This window comes from Bos indicus x Bos taurus, chromosome 17, assembly GCF_003369695.1.
Source record: "Bos indicus x Bos taurus breed Angus x Brahman F1 hybrid chromosome 17, Bos_hybrid_MaternalHap_v2.0, whole genome shotgun sequence".
NCBI lineage: Eukaryota > Metazoa > Chordata > Mammalia > Artiodactyla > Bovidae > Bos > Bos indicus x Bos taurus.
The window spans coordinates 11,690,440-11,712,764 of record NC_040092.1 but is presented as its reverse complement, the minus strand read 5'-3'; the positions used below and the strand labels follow the sequence as shown (position 1 = coordinate 11,712,764).

The window sequence follows — 22,325 nt, the reverse complement described above, 5'->3', positions numbered from 1 at the left end:
GTGGTGACCAAACAAAGTCACAGTCACCCTCCACTTTGCAATCTCCAGGCTAGTCATCTGTAGTACTCAGGTGGGTTCACATGTGTGTATTTGGTCATTCATTGATTCATTTAGCTAGCATTTTCCAAGTGCCCACCTCCCTGTGCTCCTGGCTATGGAAGCATGCTAAGGGTGGCTGAAAATCACCCAACCTTTGAGAGGCTTCCAGGCTGGACAGAACAGACGCCTCAACAGTTAGAGCTTGTGCTCGGTGTTTTAATGGCGGTTCTGCAGGTACAAGGTGCTGTGTGAGTCCCAAGGAGGTACTGATTCTCCCTGAGGGTGGCAGAGATTTTTAAGAGGATGGTGGTTGAGCTGAACCCTGACAAGCGTGCAGGAACCCAGGAGAGAGGAACATGGGGTGGTTTGAGTGGAAGGACATTCCAGACAGAGGTAACAGCATGGGCAAATACACAGGGGCAGAGCCGTGTATGTTGCGTTTAGGGAATAACTAGATGTTTGGTGCTATTAGGGTGTGAGCTGTGTAGCCAGCTGGGCTTTGAAGAAGAGCTGACGCACTTAGAGCGATTCGTTCTGCAGGGCACTAGGGAGCTACTGATGCGCGTAGGTCAGAGGAGTGATGTGGGCGGACTCGAGTTTATGAAAGACCCTCTCCCGCCTCGGGGGACAGTGTGCCTTACAGGGTGTGAAGGGTACCGACTGGGACCAGGACAGAGGCTGCTGCAGCCGGCTAGGCAAGCAGTCACAGTGGCCTGGACCAGGGTGGTGGCGCTGGAAGTGGGGAGAAGTTCAAATCTGGCTAGGTGGAATCCTAGCTAATAGCTTACATGTGTTATGTGGGGTGAATCACTTCACCTCTCTGTTTGGATTTGTGCAAGGCAATGATAATAGTGGTACCTGTTCTGTAGAGTGTTATGTGGATTAAGCAGTAACATGTAAAACACTTAGCACAGTACCTGACACATAGTAGGTCCTCTGTGAGTGTTTACTATCAGGATGGGGAGGAAGATGTTCAATTTCACAGATGAGAAAGTAGAGGCTTGGAAGGGTCGGGGCAGTGGCCCAACAGCACTGAGCGCTCCAGGAGATAGAAGACTCTCTGCTCCTTCTTTTTCCTGCCCCCTCATTTCCCTCTCTCAGCTGCTGCTGCTATGCCAGGGGGTCCTGAACCCGAGTGTGTTGGAAGCCACGTGACCAGGAAGCCACACACACAGCTCATAAAGTGGGCACAGCCAGCTTGCAGCTGCCGGCAGACTCCGGAGGGAGGGGTTTTTGAAACCATTTTAAGGGTGGTAGCCTCTCCAAATGCCCCACAACCCTTTAGCCTCCTCCAGGCAGGGCTGGAGACCCCCTCCCTTCCCCTGCCACAGAGCTTAGGGAGACTGGGCCAGCTTCAAACATGCAGAAACCGCTAATGGGCCGCAGCTCAGTTGACAAGTCCCCTGGGAGAGTTTGGAGGGAAACAGAACACGGCGGGATTATTGATCACAGGGCGGGAGGGGGAGTCGCCCTGGGTCCACAGACTGCAGTTCGAATCCCAGCCTGGCCGCCATTCCCGGGTGGACCTCCAAATCTTCCCAAGGAGCCTCAGTTTCCCCATCTGCCAAATGGGGCTAACCACAGTGCACAAAACCTCTCAGGCTCTTTCAAGGGCTGATCGGTACGCATCAGCTCTTAGCATAGTAGCTGGCATTCAATAAAGCAGGATGGCTCTTGCTGTCGATGTCAGGGAGTTGGCCAGCCACTCAGATAATCAGTCGAGGCATCAGGGAGACGGCTGCTATTCCAGAAGGCCATATAACAGCTTGGGTCGGAACGTCAGCTGTGTCCCTTACTTGCTGTGTAAACCTCCATGCCTCAGTCTCCTCCCCTGGAACACAGGCCGGGAAGAGTAGGGCAGTGAAGAGGACAGCTGGAGTCAAGCAACCCGGGATGGGTTCCGATTGGATCACTTCCTTGCAGATGACCTCAGGGGTTCCTAACCCTCTCTGTACCTCTGTTTCCTCACCTCTAAAACAGGATGGTGAATTTCCTGGTGGTCCAGTGGTTAGGACTTGCGACTTTCATTAGCCCGGGTTCAATCCCTGATCAGGGAACTAAGATCCTGCAAGCCGTGGGGCGCAGCCAAAACAAAATTTTTTTGTAAATAAATAAATTTAACTGGGATGGTAATATCCCTACCTCATAGGGCCACTGTGAGGATTAAATGAGTTATGAGCCTGGCCACAAAAGTGTGTTCTCTGAGCATGACTGTTACTATGGTGTGACTTCTGGGTTGGTGGAGGATTCAGTGAACTATCTCATCAGGCTCAGCATCCACTGGGTGTTGAACTCATGCTTAACCCGCTGCCCCCCACCCCCTCCCGCTCCATCACAGACCTCAGGCGGGAGTGGGACTTCCCCCCCCCCACCTGACAGGATGTCCCATGACTGCCTCCCACAGGGCCCCTCTTCCCGTCAGGGTCTGGGTGCCCCTAAACTGAGGTCACTTCCCTCCGGGAAGCCACCCCCAGAGGGAGGGGTTCATTGCTGGGCCTTGGGACTGGCCCAGCCCAGGGTAGAACCCTTTGGAGGCTAGAGAGGCAGACAGGAGGGCTCAGAACCTTCCCCCCAGCTCTCTACAGAGTCAGCTTTTTCTTAAAGCAAAAATCTGGGGGCTGAGACACCCATACCCCACCTTCAGGCAGGGGGTTCAGATTGGGACCACATTCTCCAGGCAGAAACCTCTCACGATAGAGAAACAACTGAGCGCAAACTGAGGTAGTGAGTTCCCGTCGCTGGAGGCATCCTAAGCTGGACTATCCCTTGGCTGAGTTAAACCAGTCTTAGAACCAGTCTAACCTGGCTTTTCCTTTACTCCATGAATAAGGCATCATTCCCCAAGTCTCCCAAGATTTCACTTCTCTGGGATCTCAGTTGTGTTCTGTAAAACAGGAACAATTTTAGTTCTTCCCTGGAAGGAACCATATGGGGATAAAATGAGTTAGTGCAAGGAAGGTGTTGAACTCAGCCTCTGGCACACAGTGGGGCCTCAGTCAACATTAGCTTTATTGTTATGGCCGTAGCTGCTGGCTACCCCACAGCCTCCCCTCTCTGCTCCTCCCTGTCTCTTGGCTTGGCTCTCTGGTTCTCCCTGACTGTCCATGACTGCCTCTGTCTCTAGGCTTCAGGATCCTGTTCCTTTATGTCTGTTTGCCCCCGACTCTCCTTTATCTACCTTAGCACATCCCATGTTGATCTCGGCCCTCGGCGCATGTATGTCTCTCCCAGCCTCTCTCACCCTCTCTCTTGCTTCCTCCTGTGTCTCCATCTCTCTTTGGTTGTCTGTGTCCCAGGCACGAACTGGTCACTGGCTGCAGTGACCGCAGCCGCCCCCACACCCCGTCTCCGGGGGCCCAGCTCCTACAATCCTCCAGCTGACATTTGGCCAAAGCCCCTTTCCTCTCAGTTCAGCTGGAACAAGATTGGAATTTTTCAACCAAACATTCCTGAGAAACGAAGGAGGGGGTGTGGGGGGACGGGGAACAAAAGCAGACACAGAAACCGGCCCAGAAATAGTACATGCTTGACACAGGTTCCTCACCGCCGTGGGGACACAGACCCTGGTGACCGGCACAGCTGGGTGCCCAGGAGGCTGGAGAAGGGGGAGTGGACCCAGCAGAGCTGCTGGGTGTTAGAAAGATCAGCTGTGCATCCAGCCCACTAGTCTGAGGCCCTTCCCATCTCCCAGGCTGAAGAACCTCCAGCCTCTCATCTTAGACCCATTGTTCTGGTCTAAAATCTAGGCCAAGGCCACTGGGGAGGAGAAAGAGTGTTTCCGCGGTTGCTCCCTTGCACATCTCAAGATCGCAGCCCAGGCAGGTCCCCAGGGAACCAGCTGGCGCCCCCTGCCCCTCGGCCTGGTCCAAGGCCAGTGGGAGCTGGGGAGGTAGATGGATGGGCAGGCAGCACTGGGCGCTGCGGGGTGCGGGGCCGGGCGGGGTGAACGGCAGCTGCCCTAATTACTCCAGCTCGCCAGGTTCCGATCTCGTTTGAAAAGGACTCCAGGGACGCAGCCTTTAATAACTACCAGTAAACAGGCAGGAAAATCGATACCTGGTAAATAGAGCCCTGGAGAGAGGGATGCCTGGGCTGGCTGGTCCTGACCTGGCTGGGAGAAGCTCCCGGAGTCCTCTGTTGCAGAGCTGGCCAACGCCGACCTTTGGAACCCTGTCCCCCGCCTTTCCCGGGACCCCGTGTGCACTTTGGCTTCTGCCCTCCACGTCTGCACTCCCTCTCCATCAAGACCAGCCCCTCCCCTTTCCCACTCCCTCTGAGCCCTGACCTGTGCCAAGTAGGTTGCTTGTTTCAGTTGCAGATGCGTCCTTTGACATGCCTTGTGCCTAGTGCTGGGAACAAAAATATAGATGTGACCAAATCCTTGTCCTCCTGAAAGTCATCAACCAATGAGAGAGATTAAGAACAAAAACAAATAGCTTATTGACAGTGCAAGAATAGACACACAATAAAAAGCAGCATGTGCTAGCTGTAACAGCAGAATGGAAAAGCACTTCCTGGAGCAGGTGGGCGTGTAGAGGGTTTTGTTGGGTGAATAGGAGTTTACCAAGTGACTGAGGGGTGGGAAAGGGCGAATGTGGTAATGTAAACAATAATAGCGGCATCTTAGCTAACATTCATCAAGTACTTACTGTAGCCAAGCTCTCTGCCAAGCGTCTATGGTATGCATTATCTTATTTTGTCCCACAGTAATTCCTTGGGGGGTACGTATTAATACCCCCATTTGACAGATGAGGACACTGAGGCTAAATGTGGAGCCAGAATTTGCACATGGCTTGTGAGACTTCTGAGTTGTTTCTCTCAACCACTTCACTCTGCATCTTCTGCCCCTGATCCTGCCCTACCCAGCTCAAGACCTGGCACACACAGGTGCTTAAATATGGCAAGTTTCCACCCATTCCTTTCCCTTCCCATCCAGGGGTTATACCTTCCAAGTAACACAGTGCCTTAACCCTTACCAAGGAGGCCCATCAGACCTGAAGATCATCTGTCATGAACCCTCATTTTATAGATGGGGAAACTGAGGCTCTGAGAGGGGAAGACCAGGCCTCAGGAGCAGAGCCAGAGCAGGATCCCGGATTTTGCCTCTAACTAATCCCCTCACAGGCCTGCCCATTGTCAAAGAAAAAAAAAATCAATTTTCGAACACTCAATTAAAATGATAAAGCAGATAGGAGAAAGAGGCTGCCCTGGAGGCCCAGGGGCGAAATTGTCATGTAATTGACTGGATGTTATAGGAGCCCGGGGACCCCATGCCCACCACACCCCTCTCATTTGCCTCGACTTCCCCAGCTCTCTGGGCACTTGGCAAGGGCCAGGGGTCATCCATAGCCCTTGGGATGCAAACAGAGGAGAGAGCAGAGAAGCCTTTTCAGCCCTGGGTAGGGACCCACTGAAGGTCGGGTACAGTCTGTACCAGAAGAGAGAAGCCTGAGAAAGGCAAGGGCAGGAAGGGGTCCTCAGGATGGACCATGATGGGCCCTCATCCATCTGGCTGCAGATTCCAGGGCCAGGCACCCTGGCATTGTGCCAGTTAACAGTAGAAACACCCTCAAGGTAGGAAGGACCCACTGCATGCCAACACTGCGCTAGGCAGGGAGTAAAGTAGGCAGGATCCCTGATCTCGGGGGTGAGACAGACAGTAAAGCAAGTCTGTAGATCAATGTATTGTGCAGGTAGCACTGAATGCCAGGAAGAGAAACTGAGAAAGCGAAAAGGATGGCAGTGGGCGGGCAATGGAAGGGTGGTCTTTCCAAAGAGGTGATGTTCAACCAGAGACCTGAAAGAAAGGAGGGAGGAAACTGTAAGAATGTGTGGAAGTGGTGAGGTCATATTCCAGGTGGAGGGGACAGTATGTGCAAAGGCCCTGAGGTTGGACATTGCTTCGGGTCATTAAGAAGCAGCACAGGGACCAGGTAGTGAGTGAGGGGGCACTTTGTAGACCCGTGGGACCTTGTAGGAGCTTTATAGACCATGCGGTGCTTTGTAAATCACAGCCAGGACTTTGACTTTGACTCCAAGTAAGCAGGGAACCATGGGAGAGTTTTGAGCCAAAGAAGAATGTGATCTGACTTGAATGAGATGCCTCTGGCTGCAGTGTAGGGAACAGACCCTACAGAAAGCAAGGACAGAGGTGGAGAACAGTCATGAGTCTACTGCCATGGTCCAGACAGGAGGGACATAGTGACTTAGACCAGACAGATTTGGTGTGCTGGGGAGAGGGGCAAGTGGTCAGGTGTGGGATGTATTTGAAGACAGAGATGACAGGATTTTACTAATAGGTTGGACATGGGGTGTGACGTGAGAAGTCTGGGGTGGGTCCAAGAATTGGGGGTTTGGGGCTTGAGCAGCTGGAAAGATGGAGTTGCTTAACTGCAATGAGGAAGATTTCAGGAGGAACAGGTTTGGGGTTAGGATTAGGAAGGAAGATCACAGCTGTGCTATGGCAGAGCTGAGTTTGAGAAACCTGTTGAACCTGTATGGGAAGCTGCTGAGGGAGCTGCTGGATACACAAGCCTGGCTTTCAGGAGAGAGGATATTGGAATCATCAGCGTACAGACAGTATTTGTCTTCAAGGATTCTTTTAAGACCCTCATAAGGAAGGTCTGCTTGTGCCCATTTTAGAGATGAGAAAACTGAGGTTCAGAGTGATTGCATCACCTGACCACAGACACAGAGCTGGAAAGTTAGGCAGCTGGGATTTGAAATGAGGTCTGTCTGCCTCCCAGCCCTGGTGCCCTTCTCAGACCCTGTGCTCTGTGGCTATCCTCACTGAATCCTCCCCACAGCCTGGTTTGAGAGGGGAGGGGTAGCTTATGGATTAGTATCACCTTTATTTTCGAGATGGGGCCACCAAGACGTAGTGAGACTGAAGGGACTTGCCTACAATTGAGGAGCAGTCAAGGGTGCAGCCTTCCCGACAGTGTGTCACGTGAACCATGCAAAAGAATCTCTCCACACTGGCCCCAAGGCACAGGGCGGGCTGAAGGCACTGAGAAGTCCTGCAGCCTGGACGTCCGTCATCTCTGCTTAACCCAGTGTCCATGGAGTCTTGCTCTCAGGAAGCATCCAGAACTGGGAAACATGGAGCAAAAGTTGGGAGCCAAACTTCAGGGCCTCTGTTTTTTATAATGGGTGTGTGAATACCCACCTGGCTGAGGTTATCATGTGGTTATGTTCATTTTGAATGACCTCCCAGCACAGAGCTCAGGGCAGACAGGTAATGTGTTTGTTAAAAGAAGGAACAAATAAACAAATGTATGGAAAAGAGGATAAATAAGTGGATGAAGGAATGGATCAATGCAAGGATAGCAAAAGGCATGACTGAATAAAATAAGCGGATCCCAAATGAATCATTGTCTGAACTAAATGAATTCATTCATATATTCAGCAACGACCTAGTGAGCACCTACTGTGAGCAGGCACTGGGGATACGGCAGTGAATAAAGCAAAGTCCTTGCCTTGTGGCAATGACATTCTAGTGGAAAGAGAGACAGAAAACAAGATAAATGTGTGAAATATAAAGTATACCAGATGGAGAAAACCCGAGCAGGGAAGGAGAGGGGAAAGAAGGTATGTGGAGGGGAAAGATGGTATATAGAGGTGGTGCACATTTTACATAGGATGGTGGTAAGCGAAGGAATGACTGAAATCATGGATGACTAGACGGGGGAGAATAAATGCAGGTATGAAATGGCGGCAGGCATGGGTGACTGGGCTGATGAAGGAGTTATTGAACGAATGAACTGAGGAATACATGAATGTGTGAACCAAGACATGAAGAAAGGAATGAACGAATGTATAAGTGAACTTGTGCTTGAAGTAATCAACGAATGGATGAACGAACGACTGAATGAGTGGACGGATGAAGGAAAGAAGGGTCATTGGTGTCTGCAGGGTGGTGGCCTCTGTTGATCCCTGCCCTCACCCCAGGCGCTGACTCTGCTTCCCAGCCCCTCCTGGTCTAAACAGATCCCACACTGGCTTCTTCCCCGCCCCCTCTCCCACCCCCCAGCCTGTGATGGCCACTGTTTCACTGCCTGTGTCGACTCTTGAGAGGTGGGGCCGCTTGCCTCCCCTACTCCCCTTGCTGATTGGCATCCTCGTGCTGTCTGGACACCCCACTTCCTTGCCTTCCGCCCCAACCCATATTGCGCTGACCTTCAAGCTCGCTCCTGCGCATATACTGACCCCCCGGGGTCGTCTCCCGCCCCTCTGGCCTGCCCTGACCACCCCCCACCCCGACCTCGACCCCGCCCCCGCCCGGCCGCGGAGGTTCACCGTCCTCGGGTCCTGACTCCCGTTGCCCTTGTGAACACAGGCACCATGCGGCCAGTGCGGCGCAACTTCTACGACCCGTCGTCGGCGCCGGGCAAGGGCATCGTGTGGGAATGGGAGAACGACGGCGGCGCGTGGACGGCCTACGACATGGACATCTGCATCACCATCCAGAACGCCTACGAGAAGCAGCACCCGTGGCTCGACCTCTCGTCGCTCGGCTTCTGCTACCTCATCTACTTCAACAGCATGTCGCAGATGAACCGCCAGACGCGCCGGCGCCGCCGCCTGCGCCGCCGACTGGACCTCGCCTACCCGCTCACCGTCGGCTCCATCCCCAAGTCGCAATCGTGGCCCGTGGGCGCGAGCTCGGGCCAGCCCTGCTCGTGCCAGCAGTGCCTGCTGGTCAACAGCACACGCGCCGCTTCCAACGCCATCCTGGCCTCGCAGCGCCGCAAGGCGCCCCCGGCGCCCCCGCCGCCCCAGCCGCCGCCCGGAGGACCAGCGGGCACGCTCGCCGTGCGCCCTAGCGCCACCTTCGCCGGCGCCGCGCTCTGGGCCGCGCCCGCCGCCGGTCCCGCCGAGCCCGCGCAGCCCCCCGGCGCGCCCCCGCGGAGCCCGAGCGCCCCCGGCGGCGCGCCCACCCCGGGGCAAAACAACCTCAACCGGCCCGGGCCCCAGCGCGCCACCAGCGTGAGCGCACGTGCCTCCATCCCGCCGGGGTAAGCCGGGCCCTGGGCGCAGGGGTGGCGGCCCACCGGGGCTAGGAACAAAGAATTACAGTAATTACAAAAATCATAAGTACTACCTAGCGTCTATTAAGTATTCACTTTGTGCCAAGAGTTAACTAAGCACCTTAACGCTCGTTTATCTCCAGTAACGAGGACCCTATAAGGGAGGGAGCGTCATCAGCCCCAATTTACAGATAACGAACAATCTGCAGCATGGGGAGGGTTAGTAACACATCCCAGATCGTGTAGTTCACAAGTGGTGGAGCCATAGCAGCAGCTACTCTGGTGTGTGTGTAAGCACGTGCTCAGTCGCTCATTCGTGTCCGACTCTTTGTGACCCAATGGACTGCAGCCCGTCAAGCTCCTCTGTCATGGGATTTTCCAGGCAAGAATGCTGGAGTGGGTTGCCATTTCTTCTTCCAGGGGATCTTCCTGTGCCAGGGATCAAACGTGCATCTCTTGCACTGGGAGGTGGCTTCTTTACCACTGAGCCACCTGGGAAGCCGTAACGGTGTACAGTCCATGTCTGCTATTTACTAAATTCTTTTTCTGCACCATCTCATTTATTACCTACCCCCTCCATTTCATCATGTCCCTATTACAGATGGAGAGGTAGAGGCTGGGAGAGGTATGATACTTTCTGAGGGCCACCCAGGTGGAGGGCAGGGATTGAAATTCAGACCTGTAGGATTTTGGAGTCTGCACTGTGTTGTCTTTGAAGTTCTAGAGGGTTTCCATACCCTGCCCCAGGCCATACCCATCTCATGTGGAAGCTCAAGCAAGCCAGTATTGTCCAAATATTTGTGGCCCTAAAGGCCACACCTGAAATATCACCATTACATAGGACTAATACTATGGTTTTCAAGCTGAGCTTTAGGGACCCCTGGGACAGCACGGCATAGTGGCAGGAGAGGGGTCTGGCCAAGAAGCCAGCCTCTGCTTTCATTGTAACCAGATCAGCCCTTTCTGGACTCTCTTTTGAGAACTGGTTTTCATAGGATTTCACTGAGGAAGGGAACCCAGATCATACCAGCTTTGGAAATGCCTGGGTTAAGACACCCATGCCCCAGAATATGGACCCAGTGAGTCTGTCAGCTTCCCACCCAGGAGTCCAGATTCACTTGATCTCAGCGGAGGACTGGATCCTGAAAGAGTTGGAATGGGAGGCCAGAGCAGAGACCTTGACCTTGAGATAGACCAGAAGGGAAAAGGGAAGGTGGGGTGTGGGCTGTGGTGCCCAAAACCAGGAACGAGCACCAAAAGGCAGCTCTGCTTGCATCCCTCTGGCGTGACCCAGGAGAGTGGTCATGCACAGATCAGATGTGGAGACAACCTCTGAGGTCACCATATCCAGGTCTTCCTTTCACCAAGAAACTGAGGCATGCGGAAGGGAAGGGGCCCTGAATTAGGCTACCCTTCAAAATCTTTCTGGGCTTCCCTGGTGGCTCAGACGGTGAAGAGTCTGCCTGCAATGAGGAAGAGCCAGTTTCGATCCCTGGGTCGGGAAGATCCCTTGGAGAAGGGAATGGTTATCCACTCCAGTATTCTTGCCTGGAGAATCCCACGGACAGTGGAGCCTGGCAGGCTACAATCAATGGGGTCAAAAAGAGTCAGACACAACTGAATGATTAACACTTTCTTTCACTTTCTGAATCTCTCTGGCTTCTGAACTTTTGAGAATCTGGCTGCTTGGGTTCCGATCCCCTCTTGGCAGCCACTTCTGAGCTATGAGATCTGGGGCAAGTCCCTCTCCTTCACTGAGCCTCAGTTTTATCATCTGTCAAGTGGGAGCTGTGTGCCTGATCATACATAGCGCTTATATTGAGATAGTCCTTCAGTGGCAGCCAGGACTACTAATGTTATCCAGAGGAGGGTTGGTATGGGGGGCTGGGGAGTGTGATTTTCCACCGGAAGGACTACAGCAGCTGCCACCTGCCCGCCTAGCCCTCCCTTCCTCTCCCCCTTCCCCTCCAGATCACTCCTCTCCAGCATCCCAGTGCCCACAGGGAGGAGACCAGAGGAGGTTTGGGAGAGCATTTTGGGGAAACACTGCAGAAGGGACTCACCCATCTGGGAATCACAGACGGGTATTCATGTGGCTCCTTGCAGATCACAACCTGGCTCTGGCCAGGCTGGAGGGCCCTAGGATGACAAGAGTAGAAAACAAGTTGGAGTAGATGTGGGAGGGGACAGAAGCAGAAAAGTCCCAGGTGCCTTTGCAGCAAGAATTCGAGAATCTTCTCTCCAGGGCTGTATCACTGAAACCCACTAGTGAATTATGAAGTCAGAAGGTTGTAACCAAAATTTTCTGAAAACGGGATGGGAAGGAACTGAATAGAATCAAAGAAAGTGAACAAAATAGAAAACATTGGCATGTGTCATACTTAGTAAGAATTGCTCCAGGAACCTTTTGCATGATTTCTACATGCGTTTCATAGGTCGCCAGGTGAAATGAATTTCTCAGTCACTGATGAAATTTTTGAAAACGGCTCTTTCAGGGCAAGCTGGGGGTTGCTCAGTTTTTATTGCTCGGTATCAATTCTCTAAATATGTACTGTGGGTGCATGTTCACAGAGCCTGACAAGACAAATGGGGTCCAAACTGCTGAACATACAGCCTGCAAATGAGTAAATGAACACAGTTGCTGGAGAGAGAGGGAAGCACTAGGGAGGTGATGGGACAGGGTGGTGTGGTTGGGAGGGATGGAGTAGTCAGGGCTGACCCTGCTGAGGAGGTGCATAGCCAAGGAACAGGAACTAAAAATACCCCTGGCTCAGGGGCTTCCCTAGCAGTCCAATGGTTTGGACTGTGTCTTCCAATGCAGGGGACGCAGGTTTGATCCCTGGCAGGGGAACTAGGGTCCTGCATGTGACCAAAAAAAAATTTTTTAAATAGGCCTGGTTCAGAGTAGGGGGGTGGGCCCAGGACACATGGAGTCTGCTGCTGAGGGAGGGGATGGGTGGAAGGAGGCATGGAGATGGCAGACCCTAGTTCCTGCAGAGTGAAGCTTCCCATTTCCCAGGCAACTGAGGCTCGGTGCAGCCCATGAGGGGAAAGGGACGGTGTCTCTGAGGAATCAGGCCCCCCACCTTCGCCCTGGTCTCCAGAACACCCAGAGCCCCTCGTGGCCCTTCCCGCAGTCTGTCTGCTTCTGTGTTTAAGTCCGTCGGTGTGCCTGGGCTGCCATAGCAAAGTGCCACAGACTGGAGAGGCCCAAACAACAGAAATGTATTGTCTCAGTTCTGGAGGCTGGAAGCCAGAGATCTAGATGTTGGCAGGGTGGGTTTCTTGTGAGGCCTTGGCTTACAGACAGGCACCTTCCCCCTGTCTTCATATCATCTACCCTCTGTATCCCTGTGTCCAGATTTCCTCTTTATGAGAACACCAGGCTTATTGATTAGAGCCCACTCCAATGACCTCGTTCATAACTTGATCACCTCTGCAAAGACCCTGTCTCCAAGTGTTTGGAGAGGGGTTAGGACTCCAGCGGGGACTTCCCTGGTGGCTCAGTGGTAAAGAATCTGCCTGCCAACGCAGGAGACGCAGGTTCGATCCCTGGGTTGGGAAGATCCCCTGGAGGAGGAAATGGCAACCCACTCCAGTATTCTTGCCTGGCAGATCTCAGGGACCGAGGAGCCTGGGGGGTTACAGTCCACGGGGTCACAAGAATCGGATATCACTTAGCAACTGAATAACAAGAACAACAGGACTCCAATGCGTGAGTTTCGGGTCCAGACACAACTGAAGACACAGCAGTGTGTCTGGGACTCTCCTATTACAGCTTTCTGAGGCTCAGCCTCTCTTTCAGTCTCTCTCGTCTCTGTGACTGTGTCTCCCTGTCTCTGTCTCTTGCTCCTTCTCTCCTGCCTTTTTCTTTCCTTCTCAGCAGCTCTCTCCTTCTCTGTTCCCTTTTCTCCACTCTTCTTCTCTCCTGCAGAGAGAGGTGCATAGCTTCTCCTCCCTGGCCTCAGTTTCCCCATCTGTCAAATGGAGCTAAAATCACCCCAGTCCACGTGTGCTGGCTCATCAGAACTGATGGGTGTGCAAATGTATTTAAAATCACCACACATGATCAGTGCGCAGAGGAGGGGTGAACTCAGACATCATTCTTTGTCATCCTTCTTGCCTCCCATCCTCAGCTCAGGACGGGGGTCCAGAGAGCGGCACTGACTTGTCCCCAGGTCACACAGCCAGCAGGACTACAGTGTCCCCCTGGCTGGGGTTTGTTTCCACTCCCCCCTGTGATGAGGCGGGAAGCCAGCTGGCAGCTGATGCCTGGGGGACGGAGACACAGGGGTGGGGAAGATCCGCCCTGTCTCCTGAGAGGGCAGCATCCAGCACTTTGGAACACAGCTGTGGGGCAGACTAAGAGTTTCCAGCCCACGTGGTGGAGGGGAGAGGGAGGGGGAACAGCTGCAGGCCTGTTTCCATTTACTGAGCGCTCACAACGTCCCAGGCTCTGTCTCACGGCTTTTACATGCATCACCTCTCTTGCTGTGCACAGAAACGGTGGTAGGCCCTATTATCCCCACTTCTCAGATGAGGAAACTGAGGCTCTGAAAGCCTGGCCCTTGCTCCAGGTCACGCGATTAGGACTCTGACTCAACAATCGCAGTCGGCCATGGTATTGGGGTGGCCCCTGGCTGCCCGCTCCGGGTTTCAAGCCAGGGTCCGAGAGGCCTGGTCCTGGTGCCACAAGGCGTTTGGAGGCCCAAGGAGTCGGGGGGCCCGCAGCAGCTGAGCTTGGGGCCGGCTTCCCTGTCTCCTCTCACTGTGTGACCCCAGTGGGCCCCGTTGCCCTCTCTGGTCCTCAGTTTTTGCAGCCCGTGCAGTGGGGCTGGCAACAAAGGCCAACAAGGGGGCAGATACCAAGCTGCCTGCATTCAAATCCATCCCTAGCAGTGGGAGCGGGGCTTGGCCCCGCCCCCTCGAGCACATCCCTATCAGACCAGCACGATGTTGTCATTGAGATGCTGTTTGAGTTTTCAAACCTCTGGTTCTTAGGCTGAGAACTTCTTCCTGTTTACTGGCCACCTGTGATTCCTTCTTTTACCAATCACTTGTTTATTTCTTTGTTTCTCCTTCTCTAGGGCTCTTTCCGGCTTTTTTTAAAATTGATTTGCAGATGCTCCTTCTGCATTTTAAGGGTCTGAGCTCTTTATTACCTTTCCCCAGTTCGCTATTTCTTTGTACCTTCTTCTTTATTTATTCATTTTTGGCTGCATCGGGTTGGGTCTTAGCTGCAGCAGGGGGGCTCTTTCCTTGTAGCCCACAGGCTTCTCTCTAGTCGCAGTGCGTGGGCTCCAGAGCAAGAGGGCTTGGGCTCAGTAGTGACACCATTGCAGGCTTGGTTGTCCCATGGCATGTGGGATCTTAGTGCCCAGCCAGGGATCGAACCCACATCCCCTGCATTGAAAGGCGATTTCTTAACCACTGTACCAACCAGGGAAGTCCCTCTTTTTACCTTCTCTATAGCTTATGCTTGTCTTTTTAACTAGTTAATCCTTTTATTAATATATTGAGCAGTTTCTGTGTGCCAAGGACTCTTTGGGGGCCCTGGAGATCCAGCCATGAACAAAACAGACAATCCCTGCCCTCCCGAAGCTCATATTTCTAGAGAAAGACAAACAAGAAACAAAATAAATTCTAGTATGTGATAGAGAGTAGTAGTGACTACCGAGGAAAAATAAAGAAAGGAAGGGGTGTAGGGAGTAGTGGGAGGGGCATAAATGGAAATGAAGAGGTCAGAAAAGGCCTCACTGAGAATATAACGTTTGAGCAAGGATTGAAGGAGGTTAAGAAGCAAGCTATGCAGAGAACTGGGGTGGGGGAGAGCACTGTAGACAGAGGGAACAGCTTGTGCAAAGGCCCTGAGGCAGGAGCAGGCCTGGTTTGTGCGAGGAGACCATTGTGGCTCCAGAGGCGACGAGGGTGTGTGGTGGGAGAGGAGGTCAGAGATGAAATGGGGCCAGTCCCGGAGGGCCCTGAAGGCTGTGTTGAGGACTTTGGCTTTTCCTCTGCGGGAAATGGGAGCCAGCTGGTGTTGTGAGCTGGAGACAGGCCGGGATGACTTTGCTGTCGCAAGCTCACTCCGGACATGGAGGATAGGTGGGGGGTGGGGGGTGGGGGCTTTGATGTGGCTGGTGTGTTTGGGTGTTTTCCTTCTTCTTTTCATTTCTTGCAGTGATTTTACGTTTAGGTTTGAAAGCATTCACATTTTGTTTCTCCGGCTCTTCGCTAGGTATTACATTTTAATGCTTCAAAAAACAACAGTCCCAAAGGCACACCATGAAAAGTCTCTCCTGCACTGTGTCCCCGTGGGGCCTCTGGGCTGCCCACTCTCCCCCTTTTCCTGGCCTTGCTGGAGGACAGTGGCTGTAACCCTGCTTTTTCCCTCGTGGCTGCTGGGCTCTCCCTGCGCCTCACCGCGAGGTCAAACCAAACACCCCCATCCCCCCACCCTCCCACCCCGCCCCCCAGACCTGAAGCACTTCCTGCCCTGCTCCCTGGGAGGCCAAACCACACTCCTGTCAGTACGTGGCTGCCCCAGGCCGTGGGAACCGCCAGCCTTCCCCTCCCCTCCCTTCCCCTGCCTGGGCTCCCCACACCGCCCCCCCAACCACCAGAGCAAGCAAGCAAAGCGGGCTAGAGACCAGGAGGGTGGGGGAAGGTGACCTAGAGCCCCCAGGCCTCTAGATAAACCTGGGCCCTAACTGACTACCACCCCTCAGAATATCGCTCCAGGAGATTTTGGTACTGTTGAATCCTTAGGAGTGGACAGGGTCAGGGATGAGGGGACCCATTTAACAGAGGGGGAAACTGAGGCCCGTAGAAGGTCAGCGGCTTGTTCAGGCAGCCCGAGGGGTGCTCGATCGAGGAAAGGGGAAGTGAGCCAGGCCACAGCAGCCGTTGATGGTCTGTGGCTTTGGCTGGCCCCGTGGGGCACCTCCCTGGAGCTTACTGTGATGTTCTCAGCCCTCTGGCTCTGTGGGGCGTGGGGGTGGGGATTTGGTTGACCCCGGACTGTGGAGGACAAGAGTTCAGGTACAGAAGGAGTGGGCACTGAAGGGGGTGCAGGTCACAGGAGCAGGTCCAGGGAGGTAGGTGCCATGTGTTATTTAACTTCCTTCTCCCCACGATGTGGCGTTCCCACTTCTGCCCCGTCCTCACCCACCTGGACCCAAATAGCTGAGGTCTGAACCTCCAGGGGCTTCCCAAGGGGTCATGGGGTAAGCGCCAGGTGTCCAGGGAGGCCCACTGGGGGACCTGAAACCACCATCAGAGACTGTGACGTGCCTGGAGCCTGCCGGGGACATGGAGGGGAGGGAGAGGACAGGGAGGCCAGCCTAGATAGGTGGATGGAAACTATAGGGAGTGTCAATGTGGTTTCCTGTGTCCCTGGGGTCTTGGACCCCCTCGTTGCCTGGGAAAGAAAGGAGCAACCAGATCAGGCAAATGTACCCACTCATGCAGCCCCCAGTGAGCTCTCCCAGGCCTGAGCCAGCTCCAGGGCCCAGGTCAAAAGCTTTGGCCCACTTGTAGGCACAGAGGGCTCAGAAGGCTGGCTCACCTACAGATAGCCCCACGTATCAGCCTGATGGGCTCAGCTCTGGCCTCTGACTCAGAAACTCCAGGGCCGCTAACCAGCTGGGTGACCTTCATGAAGTCACTTCCCCTCTCTGGGCCTCAGTTCCGTCATCTGCAGGATAAATGACAAACAGATTTCAGTTCATGTGCCATCTCTGCTTGAATGGGAATGACCTTCTGGAGTCCTTTACCTTAGTGGAAAGGAGTGCTGGGATGGATTGGTGATGTCTGCCACAGGTGCAGTACTAGTATTAATACACATGTCATGCGTTTGCCATCCCTGCTCCAACCTTGTCTCTGGGAGCACATTTGGTATGAGAACTACTGCTTCTAAGGACACCAGGCCCCCCTCTGAAGATACCCCAGAAGAAGCAGATCGATTCCATAGTTGGTTGAACTCCTCCACTCAATACTTACTGAGAACCCATTTATGCCCAGTTTCATCTTCAATCCTGGGGTCACAGAGCTGGCTTAGACAAGTTTCCAGAAGCTTGCAATCTGGTGGAAGAGATGGGGTGAAACTCCACAGCTAGAAAGGGAGTCAGGAAACATCTGTGTCCTCAAAGAAAAGATAAACGCAGTCCCCTGGGAATTAAAATTGCTTAGGGACTTCCCTGGTGGTCCAGTGGTTAAGACTCTGGGCTTCCAATGCAGGAGGCAGGAGGTTCAATCTCTGGTTGGGAAAATAAGATCCATCATGCAACATGGCATGTCAAAAAAAAAAAGTGGCTATGTATTCACTGGGGGTAGATTAGAAAACCCTCCTGAAGATGGTGACCTTGAAACCTGTCTTCAGAGAGAAGAGGTGAATTGAGAATAGACCGTATGGACAGGCAGTGAGTACAGTGTGGCAAAGGTAGCCAGACAGGAAAGGGCAGGGAACGGTGTGAGGAACAGTTATCTAGGAAGCCCTCCCCACGGTATCTCATCCTGCCTTTGAATGCGGCCCCCCAGCCAGAGCAGGCACGAGGCATCTCTCTTTGCTTGTCTTTTGACAAAAGAAGGAGAGAGGAGCCAAATGCCCTTTTCCAGACTCATCCTGGGGAGATTTTTTTCTCAAATACAGCCTCCTGCCTTAGTCTCTGAACCAGGGTGAGAGAACTTGGTTTTGTGTGTGTGGAGAAGAGCACAGACTAGAATCTGACATTCTGGGCTCACATTTGAGCTCTACCACTTGCTGGCCAGTGACTTCACCTCTCTGTGCCTCAGTTTCCCCCTCTATAGAATGGGACGATCAGATGACGGAGGGAGGGTATACAGCTGAGTCTGAAACATAGCTAGCTCTTGAAATTATTGCCCCCCGCCCGTGCCCAGCCCATCTGTGTGAGGCGTGTTCCCTGAGACAGTTTCCAGGAAAGGTCAGGGTTCCTCAAAGCCTGGCCATGGAATCTCTGCCTTGAGAAAGATGCGAAGCATTTCTGGAAATTTCTTAGAGAAAGCTTACTCGGGCTGTTCCCACGGATGCCCACAAAGCATGCTCACTTCATAGCATTTTTAAAAAAAAATTGTTTGGCCACACTGCACAGATTGTGGGGTCTTAGTGCCCTGACCAGGGATCAAATCCACACTCCCTGCCTTGGAAGGGCAGAGTCTTAACCACTGGACCACCAGGGAAGTCCAGTGTGCTCATTTTAGAATGAACATTGGCAGAGAGTCTCTGAGGGGACCAGAGGCTACAGAGAGGCTTCTCTGGGCATCTGCTTCAAGGCTCACTTCCAATGTGTGCAAAAAAAAAAAATTCACGGGGAGATTGTGCCTGAGCATCACCTCAGAACATCCCTGTAAAATCCAGTCTTCCTTCCTTCTTTCATGCAACAAGTCTTTCTTGAAAATCTACTGCATGCCATGTACTAGCGGTGACAGTGGGTGGTGAGGAAGGTCTTCCTGCCCGAGGCAGCGCTACAGCAGCCTCTGTGGGAAAAGCCTTCAGGCGGAGGGTGCAGCAAGTGCACAAGCCTCAAAAGGGCTCAGCAGTTCATTTTATTATTATTTTAATCGATGAGACACTGTTATTTTACATATATATAGAATAACGTCTCATCTATTATATATATATAACAATGTCTCATCTATTATATATATGTGTGTGTGTGTGTGTATGTGTGTGTATATATATACATTGAATATATACAATGAATATATATATTCATTTGGGACCTTAGTTCCTCAACCAGGGATCGAACCCATGCCCCATGCATGAACTCCTAACCACTGGACCACCGGGGAAGTTGCAGGGCTCAGCATTTTAGAGCAACAGCAGAAGCATGTAGAGTAGAGAGATGGAGAGGGTAAGAGATGAGGTTACAGTGCCAGGGAGGATCTGGTCATATGGAAGACTTTTATAAAGTCTTTTATAGACTTTTATATCAGACTGTGATATTTTATACATATATATAATATTAGTTATGTATAATTATATTATGATAATATAATTAATGTTATATCAGTTATATATCATATTATAAAATTAAGTAAGGTAAGAGCAAAAGCAGAGGCCTCTCTAAAGTGGCAAGGAAGGTCTCTGGTAGGGTAACATTTGAGCAGAAGCCTGTGTTGAGTGCGGGAGCAGAACATGAGGATAATTGGGCATTCTGGAAGAGCAGTCAGCAAGTGCAAAGGCCCTGGGGTGAGGATGTGCCTGACCTGTTTGCAGAACCGCAGGGAAACCAGGAGGCTGAGGTGGAGTGGATAGAGCGGGAAGCACAGGAAAAAAGAGTTCAAGGGATCGGTACTGGCTGTGTTGCATATGGTAATGTGCGCGTGCTAAGTCGCTCAGTCACGACCCACTCTATGTGACCCTATGGATCATAGCCTGCCAGGTTCCTCTGTCCATGGGGATTCTCCAGGCAAGAATACTGGACTGGGTTGCCGTGCCCTCCTCCAGGGGATCTTCCTGACCCAGGGATCAAAAACACATCTCTTATGTCTCCTGCATTGGCAGGTGGGTTCTTTACCACTAGTGCCACCCTGGAAGCCCATACAGTAGAGAGGCTGGAATTTACTCTAAGCAAGGTAAGAGCCAGCAGGGACTGAGAGTACAGGAGGAACAGAATCTGAAGCAGAGATGGGCAAGGCATTGGACCCATCCCTGCCCTGGGTCAGCCAGGCCTGGCTTCTGGTCAGAACAGGTTTCAGGCCTGCAGGGCTCCTCTGACCCTTTGCCATGCCGGGGCGTTGGCGGGGGGGGGGGGGGGGGGGGGGGGGGGGGCGGGGGCGGGGGGGCGAAGAGGGCGGAGCCAGGGGCGAAAGCCCGCCCCTCCTTCCCGGAGGCCTGCGGGCAGCGGTCTCCTGTCCAGGGCAAGAGGATGTTCTCACTGACTGACGGGGAGGAAACAGTGCATCCCACATCAAAAGGGGGCCTGGGTGGTTCCCACGCTCCGGCATCGTGGGAACCTTGCTACCCTGGGTTCTCGCAGGGGCCTGCAGATTGAGAAAGCTGGGGGCCACCTGGGGACTGTCCCCCAGCTTGCCGATGGGTAAATACAAAACAGCTCCACCATCACACCTTACTCACAGCCCTCCTCCCAGGAGCAAGACTGATTTTTGTAACCCAGAGCTCTGTGGTTTTTAAAGGGTGCCAGAGATTGGAGGACTGCTAAGATCTAAAACAGTCCCTTTCTGGGGTCCCCTCACCCCACTTTCTAACTCCCTGGCCAAAGGCTCAGCATGACCAGTGTCATGAGCCAGACCAGACTTTGTGCTTCATATAGACCTGAGGTAGCCAACTGTCCTTGCTGGTTGGTAGAGGCTCCCTGGAAATCTGTGCTGATGATTCTGCTTGGCTCGAGAGAGTGCTGTGATGGATTAGTGATGTCTGCCACAGGTGGGAGACAAGAAGTGGTGGTCCTCATGCTAAATATTTTTCTTTCCACCCATTTTACAGATAGCCCTGGAGAGAGGGAAGGATTGTTTTCTCATGAGATAGGAGGGAAGGAAGGAACGAAGGGGATGGGGAAGCCCTGGATATGTAGAGGACCCTAACAGTCTGTCTATATTGGAAGTGTTCTAAGGAATTCCCTGGCTCTCCAGTGCTTAGGACTCCACACTTCTACTTCCAGGGACATAGGTTCAATCCCAGGTCAGGGAACTAAGATCTGCATGCCAATAATATTAACAACAATAATACAATGGAAGTGTTTCAAAGGACAGCAGAAAGAGGAGAAGCCAGATGTGCCTCCATGCTATCTTATAAGAGGACTGGGGGACTTCCCTGTTGGTCCAGTGGTTAAGACTCTGTGGTCCCACTGAGCAGGGGGTGTGGGTTCAATCCCTGGTCAAGGAACTAAGATTCCACATGCTGTGTAGTGTGGCCAAGAACAACAAAAAAAGAGGATGGGGGAGGGGGATGAGATTAGAGTGGTGGTCTCCCTTCAGGAATGTCCTGGAGGAGTATGACAGATCCCAGGAAGGGGGGGATGGACCCCCCATCCCTTGGGTCCTGGAAGACTGCAAGGAGGAGAAACTCAAGACATCCCCTCTCTCACCCCTGCAATAGACTATGAGCTTTGCATGCTTTATCCCATTGAACCTTTGCAAGACTCTATTCCCATTACACATGGGGAAACTGAGGCACAGCATCTTTCCCCTGTCACACCTCAGCTACCCAAGCCTGGGGGCCCCATGGTACCTCTCCTCTGTTCCACTTCCCTCAGGAGCTATGTTCAGTGACTCCAGGTCACCAGAGTGTTTGGAGACCCCGATGTCTGCTCCAGACGCTGCCAACCCCCTCAGGGGTGGGGTCTGGGAGGGGTATCCCAGCTGACTGGGTGTAAGCCTGTGATGCTGGGCAGGCACAAAATGACGGCTGTGTGCTGTGCATGTGTGTGTTACTGTGTGTGTAAAGTGGGAGCCTCCCAGTCAAGTGTCTGCATGTCAGTGTGGGGGAGTGTAGGTCAGAGTGTGTGGACCAGTCTGTCCCACCCGGCTTCTCCTGTCCAGTTGAATGTCTTTGTGGTGTCTGCATGTGGGTATTTTTCTGGGCGCTGTGTTCCCTGGAGTGTGTGAGTACATATTTCTGTGGTGTTCTCTGTGTAGAAGTGTGTGTCTATGTCTAGACCTGTGTGCGTTCATGGAGTGTGTTCCCTGAGGTGTGTCTGTGTGTATGTGTGCATGGTGTGTATTCCCTGGTGTGTGTCTGTGTGTTTGTGTGCAAGAGTGTGTGGCACGTTCCCCAAGTATTCGTGTATCTGTGTCTGTATCTCTATAGGAAGCGGGCCTCCTGGGTTGTGGGTACACTTGTGTGTGCGTGTAACTGTCATGTGATCCCTGGAGTGTGTGTGTACACAGAGGGGGCGGCATGTTTGCAGGGGTGTGTGCCGGTCTGTGCAGTGTTTTCCATGTGTGCATGAAGCTGTGTTCTATTGCACTTGGCATGTTCCCTATACATGTGCATGCATATATAGCCCACGTTCCAAGGGTGTGTGTGTGTGTGTGTGTTTCTGGACCCACTGAAGCAGCACACAAACCTGCCAAGTGTACCACTGGCTTAAAGACAGCTTCCCTTCAGCTCGCTGGTGCCGACTGCGCCTGCCGGGGCAGGTGTCCAAACGGCACTGACCGTGCTCAGACCTGAGCAGGCATGCCAAGTGGGCTGCAGCAGCACCTTCCCCAGCTGTCACTGCCCTCACCCTTTAGGCTGCCCCTGGCTTTTTTTTTGGGGGGGGTGCTGTGCCA

General features: G+C 53.0%; 1 protein-coding gene across 2 annotated transcripts in view; it reads left to right on the top strand.

Annotated features, from left to right (window-relative positions):
* DTX1 (deltex E3 ubiquitin ligase 1) overlaps window positions 1–22,325 on the top strand; it is a 38,918-nt gene that overhangs the window by 10,545 nt on the left and 6,048 nt on the right. For both annotated transcript variants that reach the window (XM_027566676.1, XM_027566675.1), the window contains exon 3: window positions 8,378–9,056. In XM_027566676.1, the coding sequence (XP_027422477.1) occupies window positions 8,378–9,056 (679 nt within the window). The remainder of the gene's footprint in view (window positions 1–8,377; window positions 9,057–22,325) is intronic.